The 22,808-nt window shown below is 52.4% G+C and overlaps 2 protein-coding genes across 10 annotated transcripts in view; both read right to left on the bottom strand.

The window, feature by feature from the left end:
• Positions 1–8,042: 8,042 nt before the first annotated feature.
• Positions 8,043–9,250, bottom strand: Sfn (stratifin). Its single transcript, XM_034501874.2, has one exon. The coding sequence runs from the start codon at positions 9,248–9,250 to the stop codon at positions 8,504–8,506; it is 747 nt and encodes a 248-aa protein (XP_034357765.1). The 3' UTR covers positions 8,043–8,503.
• Positions 9,251–9,563: 313 nt separating this feature from the next.
• Zdhhc18 (zDHHC palmitoyltransferase 18) overlaps positions 9,564–22,808 on the bottom strand; it is a 31,059-nt gene continuing 17,814 nt past the window's right edge. Inside the window, exons 3-10 of one of the 9 annotated variants that reach the window (XM_034501869.2) lie at positions 22,199–22,348; positions 20,855–20,992; positions 20,701–20,749; positions 19,924–20,026; positions 17,140–17,252; positions 16,000–16,099; positions 10,350–10,423; positions 9,565–9,704 (exon numbers count right to left, since the gene is read on the bottom strand). In XM_034501869.2, coding sequence (XP_034357760.1) covers positions 10,355–10,423; positions 16,000–16,099; positions 17,140–17,252; positions 19,924–20,026; positions 20,701–20,749; positions 20,855–20,992; positions 22,199–22,348 — 722 coding nt within the window. In that variant the 3' untranslated portion in view covers positions 9,565–9,704; positions 10,350–10,354. The other 8 variants (XM_034501871.2, XM_076934022.1, XM_034501870.2 and 5 more) reach the window with 8 other exon arrangements.

The following is a 22,808-nucleotide window of genomic DNA, read 5'->3' as shown; positions in this document are numbered from 1 at the left end:
GAAGATGAATTAAGCCCAGAAGTAGATGAACCTGGGAAATGTGAGATTCCATGGCAAACATACCAAAGCCAGGCATGGTGGCACAAACATGTAACCCAGCACTGTGGGGTTACACATGGAGTGGAGAGGCAAGACCATGACTACCTAGCAAATGCAAGGCCAGCCTGTCTCAAACAGGCCAAAGAGCAAAAGATGAAGACCCAAGTTCAGATCTCCAGACTTCACATGCAGTGGTAATAAATGTCTGTGATCCCAGTGAACAGGGGCAGGGGGACCTCGGGGCTGGTTGAATCTTAGCCCCAAGTCTTAGGAGAGACCCTATCTCAACTAATTAGGTAGTGAGCCAGGCTTGGCCACTGTACACCTTTAATCCTAGTGCTGGACTCTACATCCGGCCAGCCTTATGATCATGCTCTGCTTTCCTAATCAAAGTAGAGAATTTAAAGAAAAGAAGAAAGAAATAAAAGGACCAGTGAGATAGCTCAGGAAGAAAGGGTGCTTGCAGCCAAGCCTGATGACATGAGTTCAATTCCCAGGCCTCACTTGGAGGAAGGGGAGAACTGATTCCTGCAAGTTCTGATTCAAAGAATTGTGGGTGCACATTTAATCTCTGTTTAGGAAGCAGAGGCAGGCATTTCTGGGTTCAAGGCCAGTCTTGCCTACATAGCTAGTTCTAGACCAGACAGGGCAACATGATGAGATTTGTAAAAGAGAGAGAGAGAGAGAGAGAGAGAGAGACAGAGAACAACAACAAAACAACCAAACATCTTATCTATCACTCAAGAGACAGAAGCAGAAGCAGGTGGATCTCCGTGAGTTCAAGGACAGCCTGGTGTAGACAGTGAGTTCCAGGATTACCAAAGCTATACAGAGAAACCCTGTCTTGGAAAAAAAAAAAAAAAAAGCTGGGTGGTGGTGGCGCACGCCTTTAATTCCAGCACTTGGGAGGCAGAGGCAGGCGGATTTCTGAGTTCAAGGACAGCCTGGTCTACAGAGTGAGTTCCAGGACAGCCAGGGCTACACAGAGAAACTCTGTCTCGAAAAACAAAAAGAAAAAAAGAAAAACAATTGTGTGTGTGTGTCTGTGTGTGTGTGTATGGCTGTGTGATATATATGCACAAGTGCATACAGGTATCTGAAGAAGCCAGAAGAGAGCATCAGATCCCCTGGAACTCAAGTTACAAGTTACTGTAGTAGGTGCTGAGAATTGAACCCAGGTCCTCTGTAAGAGCACTAGGTACTCTTAACCCATGAGCTCTCTAGTCTTTGTAACTTTACAAACATTTTAGTTATGTTTACTTGTGTGTGTGTGTGTGTGTGTGTGTGTGTGAGAGAGAGAGAGAGAGAGAGAGAGAGAGAGAGAGAGAGAGAGAGAGAGAGAGAATGCATGTGTGCATGTGTGTGAGAGGCTGCACACATTGCAAAGGTGGCGGTGGTCAGAGGACAACTTACAGAAGTCAGCTCTGTACCCTGTGGAGTCACAATTAAGGAACTCAGGTGATCAGGCTTGGCAGCAGGTGGCTTCAGCCATTAAATTATATTGCAGCCCTCAAAACAGGGTCTCTCACTATCCTGGGGTTCGCTGATTCTGCAGAGTGGCCGGCCAGCAAGTCCCAAGGACCTTCTCTCTGCCCACAGCCCTGGGATGATAGATGTGTAGCACAGGCACATGTGGGTGCTGGGATCTGAGCTCAGAGCCTCTGGACAGAGCTGCTCTCCCAATACCTCAGTCCTGCAGTGTTCACATGGCTTTGTGGGTCACAGAAACAGCAAAGGAGATAGAAATGTAAGCCTTTCCCCCAGTCTTCCACACTGCCCTGCAAGTCTGTAAGGTCAGATAGAGATAACAGGTCAGCTTTACTCTGGGAGAGAGAGGGGGTGAGAGTGGGGGGAACGTGTCTTCCTTCTTCCCACCGCACCCAGGCTCTTCACTTCAGCAGGTCTGCACAGGAGTGGGGAGCCCAAACCACTCTCCCCGCTCACAGGTTTAAGAACTCCCCTTCCCAGAGTCCAGGGTTGCTCTCTTATCTCCAGACAGACTTCAATTTCCTAGCCCTGTAAGGAGAAGACTGGATGGAAAGGAGAGGTGAATCAGCCCCGGACACCCCAGGGTGGCATACCTGTCTGCTGCCCCCACAAACATTCCTGGCTCCTGACTCAGTGGGTAGGTAGAGCGAGGGGGGGCTCGTGGGAGGGAGACGTACTTTGCAGAAACCTGCCCTCCCCACCCAGCACAGAGCAGAGGTGGGGGATGGTGTGGGCCCCGTGAACCAGGTGAAGAGCAGGAACAAGGAGGAAGTAGGTTAAGGAGACCTCAGCGAGGGGTGTGAGCTGGAAACTGGCCCCCTCTAGCAGGCTCCAAGAGGACTCCTTTCTGCTGAAGGAGACCGATAGTAACTAGAGGGAGAAAAGGGGTTCTTTGGTTTGATTTGGTGTTTGGGTTTTTTGTTTTGTTTGTTTGTTTGTTTGTTTTTTGCTTTTTTAGGGAGTCCAGAGCAGTGCTATGTTTAGCACAACATAATGCATGCTTCATAAAACCCTAACACACAAAACAGACATATGTGTGGCTATTTTAGCTACAGTGTGTGGAAACAGGAAACCCTAGCCACCTGGGTCCTGCCTGGAGGGAGCCTCTGAACAGTTTGAAAATAGCAGTTGAAGTTCCAAGACCATGGGCCTGGCCTAGAGTCAGATCCTGTCCTGCCCCATTCCCAGCATAAGCAGTGGTCTAATCTTGGGTAAAGTCATGAAGTTGCTCTGAGCCCCAGTTGCTTCATGGGTAAACCAGATACACACGATGTCATGGATGTCACGGGTAACCCTGAGGATAAAGACATGAGCCTGCCTGGAGAATATTCATCATGACAACTGTGATTGTTACTGTTTCCTGCTCTCTAGGAAAGCAGCCCTTTTTCAGAAGAACCATCTTCATGCCAACATCTGAAGTCAGAGGTTTCCTGGAAAGGCCCAGACATTTGCCATTTGGATATTAGACACGTGTGTGTGTGTGTATGTGTGTCTTAGTTTGTCTATAAGTGTATATGTACGTGTCTGTATGAGTGTATATGTTTGTGTATGTGTGTATATTTTTCTATATGGGTTCCTGGGGAAGAGTACTTTGCTTTCCTGGCAGAACAGGCAGTGGGCTTCTGATAATGTGTTTCCTAAGATGCCTGATTGGTTCTGAGTAATGTTGGTGGCTGTCATCTGTAACTTGTACCTTTGGATTTTCAGAGCCAATTTGATTTTCTTGCTGCTACAGTTGTAAGAGCAGTCTCTGAATGGTGTCACGTGCCTTCCATTCCAGTACCTGGAAGGTGGGGCCAGCAGGTGAGGAGTTCAAGGTCACTCTCTGCTGCATTCCAAGTTCAAGGCTATCTGGGCTGAGGAGACGCTATCTAGGAAAATTTATCTAGAAAATTTATCTAGATAAATTTTAAACGGGAACGGGGCGTGACAGGCCACACTTAGTTGACTGAAGCAGGAGAATAAAGACTTGAAGTCCAGCCTGAGCTACATCGTTCAAGCCAACCTAGGCTTCAGACTGAAACCTTATCTCAAAAAGCCGGGCGGTGGTGATGCACACCTTTAATCCCAGCACTTGGGACGCAGAGGCAGGCAGATTTCTAAGTTTGAGGCCAGCCTGGTCTACAGAGTGAGTTCCAGGACAGCCAGAGCTACACAGAGAAACCCTGTCTCGAAAAACCAAAAACCAAAAAAAAAAAAGGTAAAAAGTAGAAAATAGTAGGAATACTTTCTAATAATTTTAGATTGAACATTTTCCCATGCCACTCAAATTATTATTATTTATATTTAATATCATGTAGCCCAGGCTGGCCTCTGTAACTGAGGACAACTTTGAAATTCTTTTTTTTTTTTTCTTTTTCTCTCTCTCTCTTTTTTTTTTTTTTCCAGAGCTGATGACCGAACCCAGGGCCTTGCACTTGCTGGGCAAGCGCTCTACCACTGAGCTAAATCCCCAACCCAACTTTGAAATTCTTGATACCCCACCACCAGTGCTGGAATTAAAGGCCATTGTCACCATGCTTACTTAGCTGGGGAAAAAGATGGCATTAACCCCAAGTTCTTAGTTCTTCCATAGAAACTGCTCAAGTCACCATAAGAAAGGAAGGCACATGGAGCAAAGCCAGCAAATCAGGGAAGTCCCTGAGAGAAATGTGATCTGAGCGCTCGAGCACACACACATGTGCACACACACATTCTTCCTTTAAATTTTTAGTTTTCCTTTTAAAATTTGTGTGTGATATGTATGTGTGTGCATGTTTTTGCATGTATGGGTGCATGTGTGCATGTGTGTGGAGGCCAGCGGTGGATCTCAGGAGTCATCTTGGTTCACTCTTCTACCTTATTCATTGAGGTAGGTAGGGTCTTTTGTTTGTTTTGAGTCAGGTGTAGCTCTGGCTGTCCTGGATTTTACTCTGTTGACCAGGCTGGCCTTGAACTCAGATTCTACCTGACTGCTGGGATTAAAGGTGTGTGCCACCCCATCCCACACATGCCCTTGACTGAAGCAGGTCTCTTGATCAAATTCAGAGCCTGCTGAAGTGGTCAGCTTGCTTATGGGAAGCCCCACCTCTGTCTTCTACTGGCATCACAGGCAGACCACCACGCCCACCCAGCCACACCCAGTCAGCCTTCACATGCTTCACATGGGTTTCTGGGGATCCAAGCTCCAGTAGCTACTGAGACATCTCCCTAGCTCTTACCTTTTATTTTGAGACTATGTCTCATCTACTTGTCTCAATTGATCTCATGAACATGATCTCATGTTCCTAGACACTTGGGACCATTGGTTGATGCTGCAGTTCCTGGCTCAGAGTTCTTGTTTTCTGGTATTCTGGTTTGAACTCAAGGATTTGCAAGTGGTGGATAAGCTCTCTACCACTGAGCTACACAGCGCTGAAGCAGACTGTAAAAACCAAGATGTAGGGGCTGGAGAAATGGCTCAGAAGTTAAAATCTCTACCAGAGGACCTGGGTTTAACTTCCAGAATGGGCATGTGTCTCACCACTGTCTGTAACTCCAGTTCCAGGGGACCTGATCCCCTCACACAGACGGACAAGATGTGCAGGCAAAACACCAATGCATATAAAATAAAAATGAATCTTAAAAGAATAAACCTAAGATGCAATTGACATATCCTAAAAGTCACCCCTTTATAATGGGCAGCTCCTGAGTACCACAAAGCAGTTTAAATGTCCACACTACTGGGAACCAGAGCACTTCAGTACCCCAAAGACACTGTCCCCATTAGTGGAAATGAAGATTGTAAATAAATATTTTTGTCTTAATGTGTGTGTGTTGCCCACAGATCCCAGAAGATCCCCCAGAGCTGAAATTACAGCGAGCCTGAGGATGTGCTAGGAGCCAAAATCAGGAGCCCTGGAAGAGCAGCAAGTACTCAATACTGAGCTAGCCAGACAGCCTGGACTGAAAACATTTTTCTCCGTTTTGGGGGGGTTGGGGGGGGGGCAGAGGTTTTGGACATGGTCCTAGCTGTCCTGGTGAGTTCACTCTGTAGACCAGGCTGCCCTTGAACTCAGATCTGCACTTGATCTGTCTCCTTTGTGGGCATCAAGCCCAGCTAGACTGAAAGGTTTTGTTTGTTTGTCTGTTTGTTTGTTTGTTTTCATAATCCTGGCTCTCCTAGAAAGGTGTGCTCCACTACCTCCAGCCTGAATTTAAATATCAAATCTAGACCAGGAAAAGATAGCATTAATTTAAAACTTTTTAAAATTGATTTTGACTTGTACAGGTGATTTATCTGCACCCATGTGGGTACTCCCTGTGTAATACACTGGTATTCATGGAGGTCAGTAAAGGGCATCAGATCCTCCTGGGACTGGAGTTGCAGACAGAAGAAGTTAGCTACCATGTGGGTGCTGGGAACCAAACTCAGACAGTGCTCTTAACTGCCAAGCCATCTCTCCACCCCATAATTTTTTTTTTAACCGCATCATAGACAAGCAGGTCCGAAACCACTTTGGTACAAACCTACAACCTTAATCAGCTATGGTCTGGTGCTAATACACAGCGGGCTTCATGACCTCCAGGGCAGGGCATCTCCTCTTGATTCCCCTTAAGCCCAGCGCAGTACCTTAGGCCAGCTCCCATCCACTCATACGTGGTCTGGAGCCAACATGCAGCAGGCAGACGCTGAGAGACAGAGAAGGAGTTCCTTTCCCAGGACCTACCCAATTAAGAGAAAGTCACCAGACCAGTCTAGTGGAAAGAAACCGGGTCACCTCCTGAGCTGAGGGGAGTTGCCTGCTCTAGTCCAGACTCTGTGTGGCTTTGGAGCCTTGAAACCCAACACATCACCAGGAAATGAGAAAACAGGACCCTGAATGCTCCAAAGAGGCCCAGCAACTTCCTTGAAGAGTTAGGGGCGGAAACAAGAGCGGAGAACCTTAGGTGTGGCCAAACGTGGACTCTGGAGAATCCAGTAAATTTGGGCTGGGTTCCCTTAATCCTCCCAGAAAGAGTTCTCTTGCTGCCAAGCTAGCCAGCCTTCTTAGGTGACCCAGTGAGCACCCAGGTCAACTCTGGCAGTGACTGACCGAGCTGATCCTTGCTTATTTTGCTTTGGATTCAGAAATACTAGATAAATCCCAGATGGACTGACACTGGTTGGAATTAATCAGTAACATTTTGGAGAGTGTACCCCCAACCCCAACCCCGTCTTGTCCTTCGTTTACTTAATCACTCCCCCACCCCATCCCCCAGGCGCTGCAGACCAGTACTTGGACTTCAGATAAACTGAGCCACACCCTAGCTCCCGGGAAGGATCCTCCTTGCCTCCGGTTAAAGGCATCCGCCACTATGCCATGCCTAAGAAGCAACGTATTCAAAGGAGGACTCCAAAGTTAGGAGTCTCAAGCCTTGCACCTAAGCAGAGTCCCGCTTTTTTTTTTTTTTTTCCCTTTCTCTCACTGTAGAGCCTTTAGCGATACAGAAGGGAAACTGAGGCCCTGAGAGGTGCTATGTTTTTTTCCGGGCTGCAATCAAGTCAGGGACATAACCCAAGCCACGGGCGCTGGTCTGCCTCCGAAGCTCCGGAGAGGTGCATCTTGGCCATTTTCCAGCCGATTTCAGCCGCCGGCTTGGTCCAGACACCGCCAGGTGACTCAAAGGGCGGACACTAAATTTCGCGCGTGGCCCCGCCCTGTCCTGCTGCTCCCGGGGTGGGGGACGAGCTCCGGGTCGGGCGGGTGTCAACTTGTCTAAGTGAAACCGGGAAGGCACCGCCCCGCTGCGCTCCACGGGCTGCGGGGACGCAGCTCCGTCTTTTCGAGAACCTTAGCCCGGCCGGCGGGGCGGGAGGACTTGCCGTTCGCTCTCTCATTGGCTAACCGGGTTCTGGGGGCGGGCTCTGTAGAGAGCTCGTCCTGTGATTGGGCCGCGGAGGCGGCGGCGGGCTGCTGCGGGCTGGTGCGTGTCTCTGCCTGTCGGGTGCGCGGGCCGTGGGCTGCTCAGCCAGACTCCCTGCGGCTCTTCCCACCCAGCTCGCGCCGGCTCCTCGCCAGTGGGTTTCTTTTTGTCCCTGGGCCTTGAACTTCTTTATTAGATCTATTTTGTCTTATGGAGTCACTATGCCCCTGCCTCAGATTGCACCCCTCGGCTCAGATCTGAGCACTTGATGTGACCGTTTCCCGCTTTTCAACGTGAGGCCCTCAGTGCCACTCGTGAAGCGAGTCTAGTCTAAGGCCACTGTGCTCAAACTTTCCTGACTTCGCGGCTCTCGTCGCATCTGAGGTTTGCGGCTTCCCTGCCCAAGGTACCCACTCTCTGCTCTCCTGACCTGCCTTTGTGCTCACCTGGTGTGAGCCTAAACGCTGCGGGGACTTCCTGATGGCCTCTCACCTGAAGTCACCCTACCCTAAATTTCTAGGTCACCGACACCGACCCAAAGGCTCGTCTCACAGCCCCAAGGGACAGCCCTAGCTCACAGTTTCAGAGTCCAGTTCTCTAACCCATCTCCAATTCTATTCGCAATCCATGGCCAATAACTGAAGAAGACCGAGTGTCACAGGGCAACTTTATTGAGTAACATGGTCACACCCAGCAAACATGTGTTTCTTCTCATTCACTCTCACACACAGTCTTCCAGACACACACGCACACACCCAGCCCTTGCCACAGTCCAGTTCTCAGCCACAGGGGGTGGGGAGCCTCCTCAATTCCTAGGATCCAGAAGCAACAGGAGGCCCAGGGGGAGGACAGGTTCAGGAGTGGTGGGAGGAAGTGAGGGTGCAGAGAGCAGGGGTGGGACCACCCACCAGACAGCTACTCTGTCTAAAGAGTGGAAGAGTGAGATTCTCCAGCCCTGGTGGCCTCAGCTTGGCTGCACCCCTTCCAAGGAGCCTTCCAAGGTGTGTCAGAACATTCAGGGTTTGGGAAGGGCAGAGTCCCACTCCGTTTTAGTCCTCTCTGCGGGCTGGGGCCTGGAGGGCAAGGCGGGCCAGGGAGGCTGTAGGCTGCTTCAGCTCTGGGGCTCCTCCGGAGCCTCGCCACCCTCTTCCCCAGCATTGTCGGCTGTCCACAGCGTCAGGTTGTCTCTCAGCAGCTGCATGATGAGGGTGCTGTCCTTGTAGGAGTCCTCGCTGAGGGTGTGCAGATCGGCCATGGCCTCGTCGAAGGTGGTCTTGGCCAGTGAGATGGCCTCCTCGGGGCTGTTGGCTATCTCGTAGTGGAAGACGGAAAAGTTCAGGGCCAGGCCCAGGCGTATGGGGTTGGTGGGCGGCATCTCCTTCTTGCTGATGTCCATGGCCTCCTGGTAGGCTGACCGGGCGGAGTCGATGATGCGCTTCTTGTCATCACCAGTGGCCACCTCGGCTAGGTAGCGGTAGTAGTCACCCTTCATCTTCAGGTAGAAGACGCGGCTCTCTGCCTCTCCAGCCCCTTTGATGAGGTGGGAGTCCAGCAGGCCCAGCACGGTGTCGCACACACCCCTGAGCTCGGTCTCTACCTTCTCCCGGTACTCTTTCACCTCGGGGCCCTTCTCTTCAGACCCCTCCTCGTTGCTCTTCTGCTCGATGCTGGACAGGACCCTCCAGGCCGCTCTCTGGCCGCCCACCACGTTCTTGTAGGCCACGGAGAGCAGGTTCCGCTCCTCACAGGAGAGCTCCTCACCCTTTTCCACGGCACCCTTCATAAAAGCTGCCATGTCTTCATAGCGTTCGGCCTGTTCGGCCAGCTTGGCCTTCTGGATCAGACTGGCTCTCTCCATGACTCCGAGGATGGACAGACAGGCGGGCAAACTAGCTGCCTTGAGACTAACGCTGGACTCTGCGGCTCGCTTGCTCTGGGTCTGCCTTTTGGCTGGGGTGGCATGGCCCTGAGAAGGGTTGGGCGTGGCCTGGGCGGGCCCGGGTCCTGGGTCCTGCCTCCTCCTTGCTTCGCCACACCCTTTCCGGCTCTACCTTAAAGGTAAAAGGGCTGGGACGGGAGGGGTTGGGGATGTGAGTCATCAGGACAGTCAGCAGGAGAAACCTGGCCGCGGGTTCCACCTGCACAGGCACCTTTCGGCTCCACACTGCCCCCTGCTGTTCAGGGCTGCGTTGCAGGAGCGTTTTGAATTACCAAATCAGATTGTCTTTCAGGGTGTCCTTCCAAAGGCAAGGATGGTTTCAGCCACTGGGTTGCTTCAGCCCAGGCAGAGCCCAGTGAGCTGGTACAGAGAGCTAGGATAGAGTTGAGGTGAGAACTCAGGTAATAGGTTTGGCTGTACAGTTTCCCAAAAACTTGAACATTCATGATCTGATGCAACCTCCCCCCCGGAATTGGCTCTGTAGGACTGTAGAGGTAGAACCATCAAGTCTCAAGGGATGAATAGGCTGGAGGTCACAAGCTGCCAGCTCCCTTAAATCCCTCCCCCTCCGTGCCCCTTCTTCCTTTTGGCTCTTCTTGGGAGCCATGAACTGGAAGTGAGAGCTGTCGGACTCCTTTCTGAGTCAGCCCGAAGACAGCTCCATCCCTTGGTCCTGGTCTCCCTCAAGATGCCCTATGAACACCCAGAATGCGCAGGTGGCATTTCAGGGTGCCACTTAATGAAGTGTTTAACGAGCGGCCTCTGACGCTCCAGCCCAGCCTTTGTAATTAGTCACCCAATACGTTTGTTGGACCCCTTCCACCTTACAGCACAATTTTCCCTTTCAAGTTGGTGGCCTGTTGACACTTGTCTGAGACTTTACTCTCTGGTTCTCCACATCAGGTCACCCGCCCCTTCCAAGCTGCCTGTCGTCATGTATCTCATGTATCGGCAGGGCTCCCAGAGGGCGGGGACCTAGCTCTCTGACTGTCCCACTCCCCTGCCTGACTCAGATTACCTCTGTCAGAGGCTGGGAAGCAGGCCACCAGAATGCTCAGTCCAGTTTGGTCCCCCAGGGGGGACGCGATCAACCTGGGGAGGAAGACAGGGCTGAAGGGAAGGAGCTGGTAATGACACATAGCCATTTTGTTTTATGGAGCAGTGAGTGATTCCAGCTCAGTGAGATCCCCCACTTGGTTCCCAGAGGCTATCCAGTCCCTTCTGGTTGATCAAGGTCCTGCCTCTGACCCCTGAGAGAAGCCTCCTCAGAGATGGAGATCTTTGTTTCCAACCTGCCATCCCTGATTGGTTGGGTCCTGTTTTCAAGCCCCATTAAAAGAATGGGCATTGAGGGTAAGTCCCTGCTTATGCCCCACCACACACCCAAAATTTAGATGGGAGTCCAGGGTCCTTTCTAAAGAACCCTGGGCCCCAGCCAGTCTAACCCTTGAACCAGGACTATTGCACAACCCTGCCTGTCTCCTCTCAGTGTCTGAGTGCTCACCTTGCCTCTGGGAGGGATGTTACAGGCCAGAACTCAAGACAGACTGGACTGTGCTTTGTGTCACAGAGTAGGGACTGCTGGGAGACTTCAGGGTCCTGGCTAATTTTATGGGTTTCCCCAGGAAGCAGATGGGACTTCCGTCCTGAGATTGTGAGTGCTTCGCTTAAGTCACAGCACAAACACAGAACTATACACTAAAACATCCAGTTAGGGAAGCCCACGGTGGTGCACAGCTAGCATCTCAGCATTTAAACTCACACAGGAGACACTCCAATTGGTGACTGGCTTTGCTACAAGGGAGACATGCTGCCCCTGCCCGGGGGGGGGGCGGTTAAAAAGAGGCTGGAGTGTATCTTGGTGGGTAGAGTTCCTGCCTGGCATGTATGGAGTTTGAGCCCCAGTCCTAGTGCACAGCTGTAATCCTAACACTTAAGAGGCAGAAGCAGGGAGGAGGATCTGAGTTCGAGCCCAGTCTGGTCTGCGTATGGACTGCCACCATGCTTGCTTTAGCAGTAGTGCTGGGGTCGTGCCCAGGGGTTCCAAGAACTCTACCAACTGAACACATCCTCAGCGACCCCTCCCTGGTTGTTTTTGAGCGGGGTTCAATGGAATGAGGATGATCATGAACTATCGGTACCCCGTGGCCCAGCCAAGTGCTCACAGAAGAGAAGGGGTCCTCAGCCCAAACGCTTCCTTCTCCAGACTGACAGATAGATTGTTAGGCATAATAGCCACTGACTCCTCCCTTTCCATCTGGAGAATTCCTCTCAGCCCTGAAGGGCCTTCCTTGGCTCTCAGCCTGGCCTGGGCTTCCCCAAGTCCTAGGGGCAACTTGGAAATCCCAGGACACTAGGAGCCTGGACCGTGGGGCTTGGCAAACTTGAAGCTTCTTCTAAGCCTACGAAGGGAGTGTTCTCCTCATGCCCATTAAGCCGGGAACCTGGTGTGGGTTTACAGCCTGGTTCTAGACCCTCGGCCCATCCCTTACTCTTCTTCCTCCACGGAAGCCAGGCCTCGACACTCCTACTAGCTCTGGCCTGCACATCCTGACTCAGTTCCTGTTTCAGTTGCCTCCCTTTGCCTCCAGGCTTCTACTTCCCAAGTCCAGGAGCCCAGGCAGGCAGGCAGGCAGGAGGCAGCAGGCCCTGGCAGAGCATGGGACTCCAGAGCGGCTGCCTGAGTCAGCAGATGGGCCCCCGAGGTCCGGTGGGGGGTGGGGGTGTTCCTCATCCTTTCTGGAGCATCTGACAGCAGCAAGAGGGGTTCTTATTAGAGTTAGACTCGACCACAACTCGCAAACCCTTTTCTTTTCTAATAATTTCCCAGGTCATTTCTGTCTTTGGAATCATCAAATTCAACAGTTTGACCAGAGGGGTTTGCGTCTGGTTGTAAGAGTCCTGGTACCTGGCTCAGGAGCTGTGTACCCGTCGTTGCCTTTGGGAAGGGACACCAGAGGATGCTTAGGTGATTCAGCTGTTTGCCTTTTTCTTCTAAGGCAATGCTGTTCGAAGTAGCCCCTCCGCTATGACCGTCTAGGGTACCAGACAGTGTGGAATTTATGGAAACAGAGCAGAATGAGGTCAGCATGCAGGGCTGCATTCCAGCTGACTTATAGAGGCCTTGGGCAGGTCCCTTCCTGCTCCTGGGCTTTGGTCTCTCCACTGGTAACAGGAGGTTGGCAGCCCCCTCCTGGGTATGGCATTCTTCAAGCTTAGGGCTCCTCCAAGCCTTCACCCTCCCATGCTGGGGTACAAGGCAGTTGTTCTCACACACCCATACCAGACCCCAGCCAGCACCTCAAAGGAAAGTGGCTCAACACACTCCAGGCTATGGCAAGAAGGGGGAAGGTCTTTATTTCTATTACAAAAGGTAGTGAATATCAGGTGGGCAGCCCCTGTGCTGGACGAAGCTCATCTCCCCAGGTCTCACCTGGCTCCCTTTGGGTCCTTGGATGAGCATGGAGCTGTCTAGCCCTTGGTGCCTGGGGCCAAGGATACAGGCTCACACTCCACATCCTACTGGGGGGATGGGGGGCGTGGGAACAGTGTCAAGCCCGTTGTGCTTAGAGCAGCTGCCAAACTCGTTCAGCAGCGTCATCAACACCCAGAGAGCTCCTGAAGGAACCTGCTAGGCTGGCCCATGGCTCTGCTGACTGGCGGGAGGCTGCAAGGCAAGATTCCTAAAGAGTCTGGACACTTCACAAATCTGGGGAAGGGGCATGAGGGGAGGAGGGGAGGCGGGATTCAGCAGTGCTTCGGTATTACTGTGGTGAGGCTGCAGTATGGCTTTCTACACTCTGGCCAGCAAGGAGTTGGGGTTCAGGACTAGAACCCAGCGCCTGGTGGGGAAGCTCTAGAGAGCACACAAGAAGGACAGGCTGGGGGACGGACCCTGTAGGCACAGATGGTGGCAGATGGGCCACAGGTTAGGCAGGTGGAGGTGCAGGATGCCTGGCTCCCCCCAGGCCACTCCTGGGGAGGCAGAGAGTGGCGGTCCTCAGGAGCTCCTTAAGCCCCCGCACATACTGGATGTTCCCGGCAGGATGGCAAAGAAGGAGAAGAGAGAGGGTTAGCACATGGGCCCCCGAGTGAGTCAAGGGCTACCACAGTACCTGCCTCTCTCCCAGAAAAGGGCAAAGTTCAGGCAGCAGGCAACAGGCAGGCAGGAGCAGGGCAGGGCCATGAAGCAGAATGCAGATGTTAGCGGCCTGACTGAGGGCCCCTCAGAGCAGGGGGACCACCCTTCCCAGCCTCATCCCTTCTTTTAGAAAGGACAGGTGCTCGAAAGAAGCCCAGCCCAAGGGGGAGGTGGCACAAGACTAAGAGTCTTCTGTTTGGGGTGGGGGGTGGGGGGGAGCCCTGAGAACGGCCATTGCCAGCACACGTGCCACACCACACACCAGACAGATGGATGGACTCCATGGGGTTGGTGAGGCATGCGATGATGGTGAGGAGCGGGCACAGCTGGCTGACACGTGACACATGGTCTTACCAGCTAACCCTCTGCAAACAGGCCTGTTAGCTCCCCTCAGGCTGTGCAGGAGATGGCAAAGTCCTGACAAGTGTCCTCCTGGAGGAGATACCAGAGAGGTGGGCCTATGTTATAATCTGTCTGGCTGTTCTGGCTGCCTAGGAGGCTGGGCTGGGGCTAGCAACAAGAAGCTCCCACTGGGACCTACTGTCTCAACCATGCTGAACAATCACTGGGGATCGGGGTGGAAAGTTAGCAGGGAAGAACTCAGGAGGCACCAAGTCCTGGAGGCACAAGAAGGTAGACAAGATGAAGACGGACAGGTGGTTTAGCCACAGCTCCCTCTACTCCGCAGAGTTCCCACCGATCGCTGGACAGCCAGCCCCCCTGCCTGCCTGCTCTCTAACTCCCAGCAAAGACCCGAGCTTATCTGAAAGATCCCAAGGCTAAGCTGCAAGCCAGGGACTCAGCAAAATAAAAGCCAATAAAAACTAAAGCAAAGCAAATCAACTCTTAAAAACAGAAGCTTTATTACAAGCAGGAACAAAGATACTGGCTCAAACGGAAGGCGGTTAGGGAGCCTCTTCCACTCCTTCCTACCTACCTCCCAGGGCCACCCGGGACGACCTGGGGCTCTGAAGCCGTCTCCCAGTGCCCCCTGGCACCCACCACTTCCTAGCTCTGTCTGGGACCCACTGGCCTTGGGAACAAGGAAGGGACTTAGTAGTGACTTCCTATGCTTTGATCCAAGGGTTTCAGCCCACCTGATGGGCCAAGGAGAAGGCTGTTTTGCTGAGAGGCCATGCTGAAGCTTCTGGACACCCACACATGCCTCCTGTCCACTCTGCCCCTTCCTTCATTCCTGATCAGCAGAAACGTTCTGTGTCCTAGTCCCTAGCCAACACTCAGAGCAGAACACCTAGGAGGGGGTGTGGCTTGCAGAATAGCAGCCGCTCCCCAGAGCCATCACCCCACCCACCACACCTAGCCTCAGCCTGTTGGGGCAGGTCACAGCTGGGAGCGTGACCTGGGGGCTGGGTGGTGGAGTCTAAAGGGCCTGGTGAAAGGAAAGTGGGCAGGAGCCAGTGGTCTCTCGTGACTAACGCACAGCCTCCCCCTAGTCTCCCATATCTCAGGCTGCTTCTGAACCCAGGGCAATGGGGAAAGGGACTAGCCCAGAGGACACAGGAGTCAGCTGTATCTGTACACCGGCACGCATGAACACACATGTGTGCATACACACAATCCCTCATAGCTACTGCTGTAATAAATGTATCACACTACCTAACCTTCTGAAAACCCTTGACTTGGCACTACAGGGATAGTAACACATTAACTCCTATTTTTAAGAGGCTATGTAAAAAAGAAGTCTATAAAATTGTGCAAAATACCCAGCATTAATAAACCCGTTTCAAGTATTGTCAGCTTGAGCTAATCCACCCACCTCTAGCCCTGACCTGGAAGAGGGATTGGGGGGCACAGGAAAGGATCCTTTCGAGAGTCTCTGTGGACAGGGGGAAAGCCAGGTCCCCACTTCTACTGTGCTGCCCAGGACTCTACAGGAGCAAGGTTCTGGGGACCTGGATGGCTTGTTTGACCTCCTCTGACACAGGCTGCCTCTCATCCTCTACCCATGTCCTCTACTAGTACCCCAGCTCTATCCTACTGGCTAATTCCATACAACCCCTCCCCAAAGAACCCCAGTGGTCATCACAAATGGAATGTAGGAGCCCCAAACCAAAGCAGTCCCCGGAAGGGTCCCCACCTGTTGCCTGTGGCTCAGAGCCAGCTACTCAGCAGGCCTGCTCCCAGAACCCCCTGGCTCACCAAGGTCCAAACATGCCTTCAGCTGGGAGGCCGCCCATTCAGTTCATGCCCTCACTCATGCTGGGCCTCCCTGGGCTCAGGCAGTGACTTGGCATAGTCTCCTTAGTAGCCTCCAGAGGCTGTGGCTCTCTTTCTCTCCTGCCACTGACCAGCTGGGGGACCTAGGGCCTAAACTGTGGGAACCTAGGTTTGGGAAGCAGAGGACACAGCTATGGTATAGTTCAAAGAAAACCATGCTGGGTGGGAAATAAATAGGAAAAGACTCGAGTCTTTGGCGGCTGCTTCCCTCAGATGGCATGGGGAGGGTCCCGGCAGGTGTGGAGGGCAGCAGGTAAGCACTCAGTCACATTCAGGGGTGGCCTCCTACCATGCTGGCGTCTGGCTTAGCTCCACAGGCTGGCTCGTCACTTCTGATGGGTGAGGGCAACACGGTATCAGACTGCACAAATCCCCGCCGGTCAATCAGGCTTCCAAAACATAAAGACAAGACATATCAAAGCTCCAGGCTAAGGGCCAGGTAATGTTGTCTGTGTCCTCCCAGGAAGGATCTAGCCCTAGAAAAGCTGGGCGAAGGGAAGCTTTGCCCATTCAGGAGGTTAAGACCCTTCCTCTGGGGCTGGTAAGACAGCTCAGTGGTAAAGGTGTTTGCCACCAAACCCAAGATGGAAAGAGAGCTGTCTGTCCTCAGACCACCATGGTGTATGTATGCAAGCACTTGGATTTCAATCACCCACACATACAGGTGAGTAAATACATTTAAAACAAGACCTTCTGGGGCAAGTGCCAACAGGACAAAATGTTTTTGATTTCTTGAGACAGGGTCCCAAGTACTTTAAGATGACCTTGAGGTCCCCACAGGCCTGCTTCTACCTCCCAAGCCTATTCACTACTAATTCAAACTGACTCAGCTGTCTGGGTGCCAAGAAGCCAGGCTGCAAGTGAGAGAAAACTAAGAAACAATCGCTACCTGAGGCGGTGAGAGGCCCAGTGTCCTGTCTCCCTAGACAGCCCAAGTGTGTAAGGAAGGTCTTGTCCCTGCAGCACCCAGGGCCGGTCAACGCCTGTTCTGGAGCTCTGGCGCCCCCTGCTGTCAGGGCTGAGCCACTGCTGGGACCCCACCCTGCACAGGCAGAGCATATCACTCAAGTGTGGTCCTAACAGTGTGGTGTCTCTGAGGAGCAGGATTAAACAGGATGCCCAGGGCTTTTTAACATTTTGTATTCCCCCCACCCCCGCCTTTGAAACAGTTTCACTGTGTCCTAGGGTGGTCTTGAACATGAAGCCAATTCTCCTGCTTCAGCCTTCAAACACTGGGGTTACAGGTTTTACTTTTATTTTACAAATAAGTACATGTGATTAAGTGACAGCCTTCCCCAGAATTCCTGAGTTGTGAACACAGGGAATCCAAGTACACACAGGGAGAAAGGCCTGCCGAGCTCCAGAACTCCCATGAGGGCTCCAGCCGCAGGGCCACCTCCTGTGAATTCTCTCCTGTGCCCTGACTTACCTGGGGGGCAATGGGCCACAGAGTACAGCACAACAGTTGGTGATAATACTTTTATGGCTGTAGGGGTTGACAGAGGCCTCGCCACCCCTCTTGCTGGACCAAGACCCTTTGATCTGGAAAGAGGAAGAAGCCTGGGTCAGCTACCTTCTTCCTTCCTCCCTCCCTCTCTCTCCCCCTCTAGCAGTGCTGGGGGTGGGGAATTAAACTGGGGCACAGTGTCTCCCATGGAGCTCCACTTTCAGCCCTTGCCCTCTCCCCGGGAACTCCGGTCACCGGTCACCGCTGCCTCCTGTTGCTTCCACTTTCTAGAAAGGCAACCTAGAGGCCAGGGAAAGTACAGCCATTTAGAAACCAGTTCTGGGTCAAGGAAGATCTGGGGACTGCTCTCTAGCAGGGAGCTCTCCAGCAGAGGTCAGCAGGCCCCAGCTAGCACAGAAGACAAAACCAAAAGGAAGTCTCCAGAAGAGAGTGTTCGGGTAGAAAGCATCCCTCCCCTGGCTGTCCACCTATGACAGATAGTTTCACATCAACTTGACACAAGCTAGAGTTATCTGAAAAGAGGAAACCTCGACTAAGATCTGGCAAACCTGTAGGGTATTTTCCCAGTGACTGATGGGGGAGGGCCTGGTGTTGAGGCCACCCCTGGGCTGGTGGTCCTAGCTTTTATTAGAAAGCATGCTGACCGAGCTATGGGGAGCTAGCCAGTACGCAGCACTTCTCCGTGGCCTCTGCATCAGCTCCTGCCTCCAGGTTCCTGCCCTGTGTGAGTTCCTGTTCTGACTTCCTTCAGTGATGGACTGAAATGTGGAAGTGTAGGCCAATAAACCCTTTCTTCCCCACCTTGCTTTGGTCATGGTGTTTTATCACAGCAACTAAGAGGGGGCCAGAGCACAAAGGGCACAAAGCAGGCGGAGCCACTCTGATCCTGCCATTCAACAGCCTGATCATGGACAGGTCGTTTCTGGATGACCAGGCTCAGCACCACTGAGTCTGCCTCTGGGAAGTCCCCTGCTGAAGGCACTGGGGGGCTTCGCAGGAAACACCTGCTGGACTATCACCCCGAACTTTCTACCCTGGCTGGGCTGTAGCACCCCTTGCTGTTTAAGTGCTGGTAAACTCATGCAGAACCCAGAAAAACAGGTGGGGTGGAGGTGGGAGCGGTTGCTGGCTGATGTCATTTCTGCCCTTATCAATGACCAACACACACGTGTTCTGCTTTGTTTTCCCAAATGAGAGTAAAAGGTCATGGGATTTTTATTTTTAAAACAGGGTCATGTGTCCTGGGGTGGCCTCCAACTTTCCCTGTAGCAAGGGGTGACCTAGAATTCCTCAGTCCCCTGCTTCCACCTTTCAAGTGTTGGGATAATATCTGTGTATCCCCTTGAAGTTTGCTCCCTCCTTCTTATTCTTCTTGTTTTTGCAGTATAAATTTTTTATTTATATAAGTACACTGTAGCTGTCTTCAGACACACCAGAACGCTTCGGATCCCATTACAGATGGTTGTCAGCCACTGTGTGGTTGCTGGGAATTGAACTCAGGACCTCTGGAACAGCAGTCAGAGCTCCTAATCACTGAGCCATTTCTCCAGCCCCCTTATTCTTCTTGTTTTAAAACCTGTATTATTTATTTTATGCATATGGGGTCTTGCCTGATGGCTGTGTATCAGGTGTGTGCAGTACCATAGGAGACCAGAAGAGGGCACTGGGTTACGCAGGAGGAGAGATGCAGGCAGAGGTGTGCACTAAACATGGACTGGAGTTATAACCTGCCACTTGGGTGCTGGGAATCAAACCTGGATCCCCCAGAAGAGCGGCAGTGGTCTCACCCACAGAACATCCCTCCAGCCTTCCCTCCTTCTTCTGACACCAAGAGTGAAGGCAGGGCCTTGGACATGCCAGGCAAGAGTTCTACCACTGAGCCCTCTTTTTAGTTTTTGTTTGAGACACTGTTCACACTAACCTTGGATTGGCAATCCTCCTGTCCCAGTCCCCAGAGCAGCTGGGATTACAGGCCTGTACCACATTAGCCAAACTTCTTTCTTTTCTTTCTCCATTCCCCACCCCCTTTTTGTCTTCTCAAGTCAACATCTTTCCATGCAGCCCAGAGGGTCCTTCTGCCTCAAGCATTAGGATTCCAGGCCTGCACCACCATGTCTGACATGGATCCACCTTCTTTTGGATAGTGGGTCTCTGATCAATGTTATGCAGCAATCATGGGAACATACGGTACCGTTTTCCTTTTAACAGGACAGTCAGGGGAGGTCATGTCTGGACCAGGGACAGCGGCTCTCAGATTGCTAGCTGGGGATGGCTTACCATGAGTAGGTGGGATGAGGCAACAGAGTCACACTGTTCTGTTCTAACTATGCCTCTCAATGGATACACCCAGTCATGGCTCTGCTGCCTACAGGTGTGCAGTGGTGGATGTGAAGGCTTGGTCAGGATTTCTGGCATCAATCTCGGATTGACCCCTTCCCAGCATAAAGACCCTAGGCCACATCCCTCAGTCATGCATAGGCACTATGCATCCCAATTCTGTCACAGCTAGATGCAATGCCCTGAGAGACATAGGACATTCAAAGGCCCCTAAGTGGCAAGGAGCTGGCACAGAAGCCTAGTGTGCTTACTGACTCTGTGGAGTTATAAGAAAGGCAACTTAGGTGATACACCAAGGACCTGCCTCATGTAGGAACCCTGGGTCTGACGTTAGGTGTCCACCTTGGATCCCCCAACTGGCTGCACTTGGCCACCCCAGGTTCCCCAGGCTGTCTTGGCTTTACTCACATCTTCATTAGTTGTCAGGTTGGAGGCCACGAGGTAAGTGTGGAACCCTGAGAGGCCCAGGATGGACCAGATTGAGAAGAAGCAGATGACCAACTCCAGCACAGTGGGCCTTGTCAAGGACATGTGCAGCACAGGGTAGAATCCCTGGCCCCTGGGCTCAGCCTTTGTCATTCACCCTTCCCTGGAGCTATGTCCCTGAAAAGTGACAGGTTTGGGGACCTTTCTGTGATCCAGTCATTATTTCTCAGCAGATCACCTCCTGTAACCCAGAAGGAGGAGGAGGAAGCTCCTGAGGAACAAGGCAGGATCTGGCCTAGAGATGGCAGAGGAAATTCCAGCCACAGGATCCTGGCATGGTCCAGGGAGCTTGGCATCCGAAGGAACATGCATGCAGCTGGTGACATGACTCAATGGGTAAAGGAGTTTGTCACCAGGCCTGATGACCTGAGTTTGAACTTCAAGTTGTTCCCATCTCTATTTGTGTACCATGGCACATGCATGTTCCCTGCTGCCCAAGGGCAGGATAAACAAAAATTTAATTAAGATATACACTCTCTGCCAAGCCTTTGTAGACAGACACTTTCCTGAGATTGCTTGCTCAGCCCCTCTCCACGACCCATGATCAGGTCTAGCCTGGGTTTTCACAAACTAGCTGGTAGAATGGATTCTAAAGAACAGATACGGCCCTCCCCGTCAGTCACCCCACCCTGGAGACCCGTCCCCCCACATGAAGAGGCCTCAATTCCCCACCCAGGGTGACCAGCTGGCAAAGGATATCTCGCTGGTGTCTTTTTTAGAGCGGAGAGGAAGTTGCTTCCTTGAGAAACTAAGAAGAAGAAAGAGACACAGCTCAGGGGGCGGGTGAGCACTGCCCTATGCTAGGGTTGAGCTCACCGGTTTGCCTTCCTTCACCCTTTGTCCCCCAACTCACGCAGGGTCAGGTGGGTGACCACGCAGGCGAAGATGAAGGCCGTCAGGAAGGAGAGGGAGAGAATAAATGCATAAAAGAAGCGGTAGTTCCGTCTCCCCACACAGTTGCCCACCCAAGGGCAGTGATGGTCAAACCGTTCTAGAAAGGGGAGGAGGAGTTAGTGTGGGTCTCCAATCAGCACTGGTGGGTGGCTAGCCTTGCCCCAGGCTGGCACTAGCCCCCTCCCCACCAGCTGACTCCTGTCCTTCCCTGGGACACACCCTGCTTCTAGTCCTTGCTCATCAGTCCCACCCACTGCCTGACACATTCCCTGTCTATTCTTTTAGCTCCATAGTAACTCCTTCAGATGTCAACTACAAAGCCACTCCCTTAAAAAGTCTCCCATGGCCTCAAACTAGGTAGGGGTCTCCTGGTCTGTTTCCTTACTCTTCTTTTATACAGCCTTGCCCTTGAACTAGACATGTGCTGGCCTCAGACCCCTGCCAGAGTCCAACAGTGTCTGCTTCAAAGACTCACAGACCATGGCCTCTTACTAGCTACATGCCAACAGCTCTTGCCCTAAGGTCCAGAGACGGCTGGGCCACGACGTAACTCATGCAGAGCTGGCACCAGAGGCCAGGACAGAGGACTGAGCTCATATCATTGCTAAGTCCCTGAGGGTGGGAGTCACACCCTGGTAAGGAAAGTCCCTGTGGGAATCTGGGTCATGAGCCCGTTGCAGGCCTTATGCCAAAGGCTGGTGCCTCTAAGGTAGTGGGTGGGGCAGACTGGCAGAGATGAATAACAGGCATTGAGTCACCCACTTCATGCCTGCTGTGCCCGCTCTCCTCTTTAGGGAGTGCTGAGCTGGCACCATGAAGTCACTGCCCTGGGAACTGTGCACTGTCACCATGGCTCAGCTCGCTTAGGTGTCATATACTCTCCCTTGGGACACCCTCCCAAGGGACTGTCATGGGTCTTCATCGAGCTGTATAGCATGAGGGGAACAAACCAAGCAGAGCCAACTTTCAGTTCTGGCCCATGCTTTCCACCTCACTCCCCCAGACTCCCACCCTCGCTGCCTTCCTTCTCAGTTAGATCACCCTGTCTTCCATGTTATAGCTCCAGGCTTCTGGGATCACAGACCTACTGAGAAGCATACTGAAGCCAGGAGACAAGCTCAAGGTCTCTGCCACAATGCTCGGGGATCAGTGGGACAGGGTATATACCAGCCCTGGGCCAAGAGATGTCACACAGCCCTCCCACTCAGCCCTAAGTATTTCAGATGCTGCCTGCCTTGCCCCACATGTGATTTCCTGAATCCAAGACTCAATCTCTCAGAGCTCTTTGGGGACCCCCACTCACCCACACAGTTGTCACAGACACTGCAGTGTGAGGTCCGGGGAGGCCGAAACATCTTACAGGTGAAGCAATACTTGAGCTTCACCATCTGTCCGTTGATCATCACCTCCCGAGTCCGAGGAGGCGGTCGGTATGTGGAGCTGCCTGTGTTATCTGAGGGTGTGAAGAGAGAAAATGAGGATACCCAAGACAGCCCACGGCCCTCGGTAGCGGGAAGCCACAGCTGCCTGGCTGGGACAGACAGCACCTCAAAGAGAATAAGCTCAGGAACAAGGGAGATGGGAGGGGGGGGTTAGGGGACACTAACAGAGGGACAAATGTCAAGAACCCAGCACTCCCTTCAGGCATGGACTGCTCAAACCACTGCTGGCCTTACCCTGAGAAGGGTCATCAGGGATAGAGTTCCTGGCAAGGCTAGGGAGGCCATATGCATCTAATTAAGCCTACATCCAACTTCTAATACATGGAAGTGTCATGGTGAAAGGAAGGAGATAAACTTCCCAGAGAAGCAACTGAATCTAGACCTATGGCACCGACAAACCACTGGCCTGACCTCACACCAAAGCCAGCATTCTTACGCGTGCACACCTCCCACCCCTCACATATAATTAAA

Source organism: Arvicanthis niloticus, chromosome 5, assembly GCF_011762505.2.
Source record: "Arvicanthis niloticus isolate mArvNil1 chromosome 5, mArvNil1.pat.X, whole genome shotgun sequence".
NCBI lineage: Eukaryota > Metazoa > Chordata > Mammalia > Rodentia > Muridae > Arvicanthis > Arvicanthis niloticus.
This window is presented reverse-complemented; position numbering and strand designations above follow the sequence as displayed.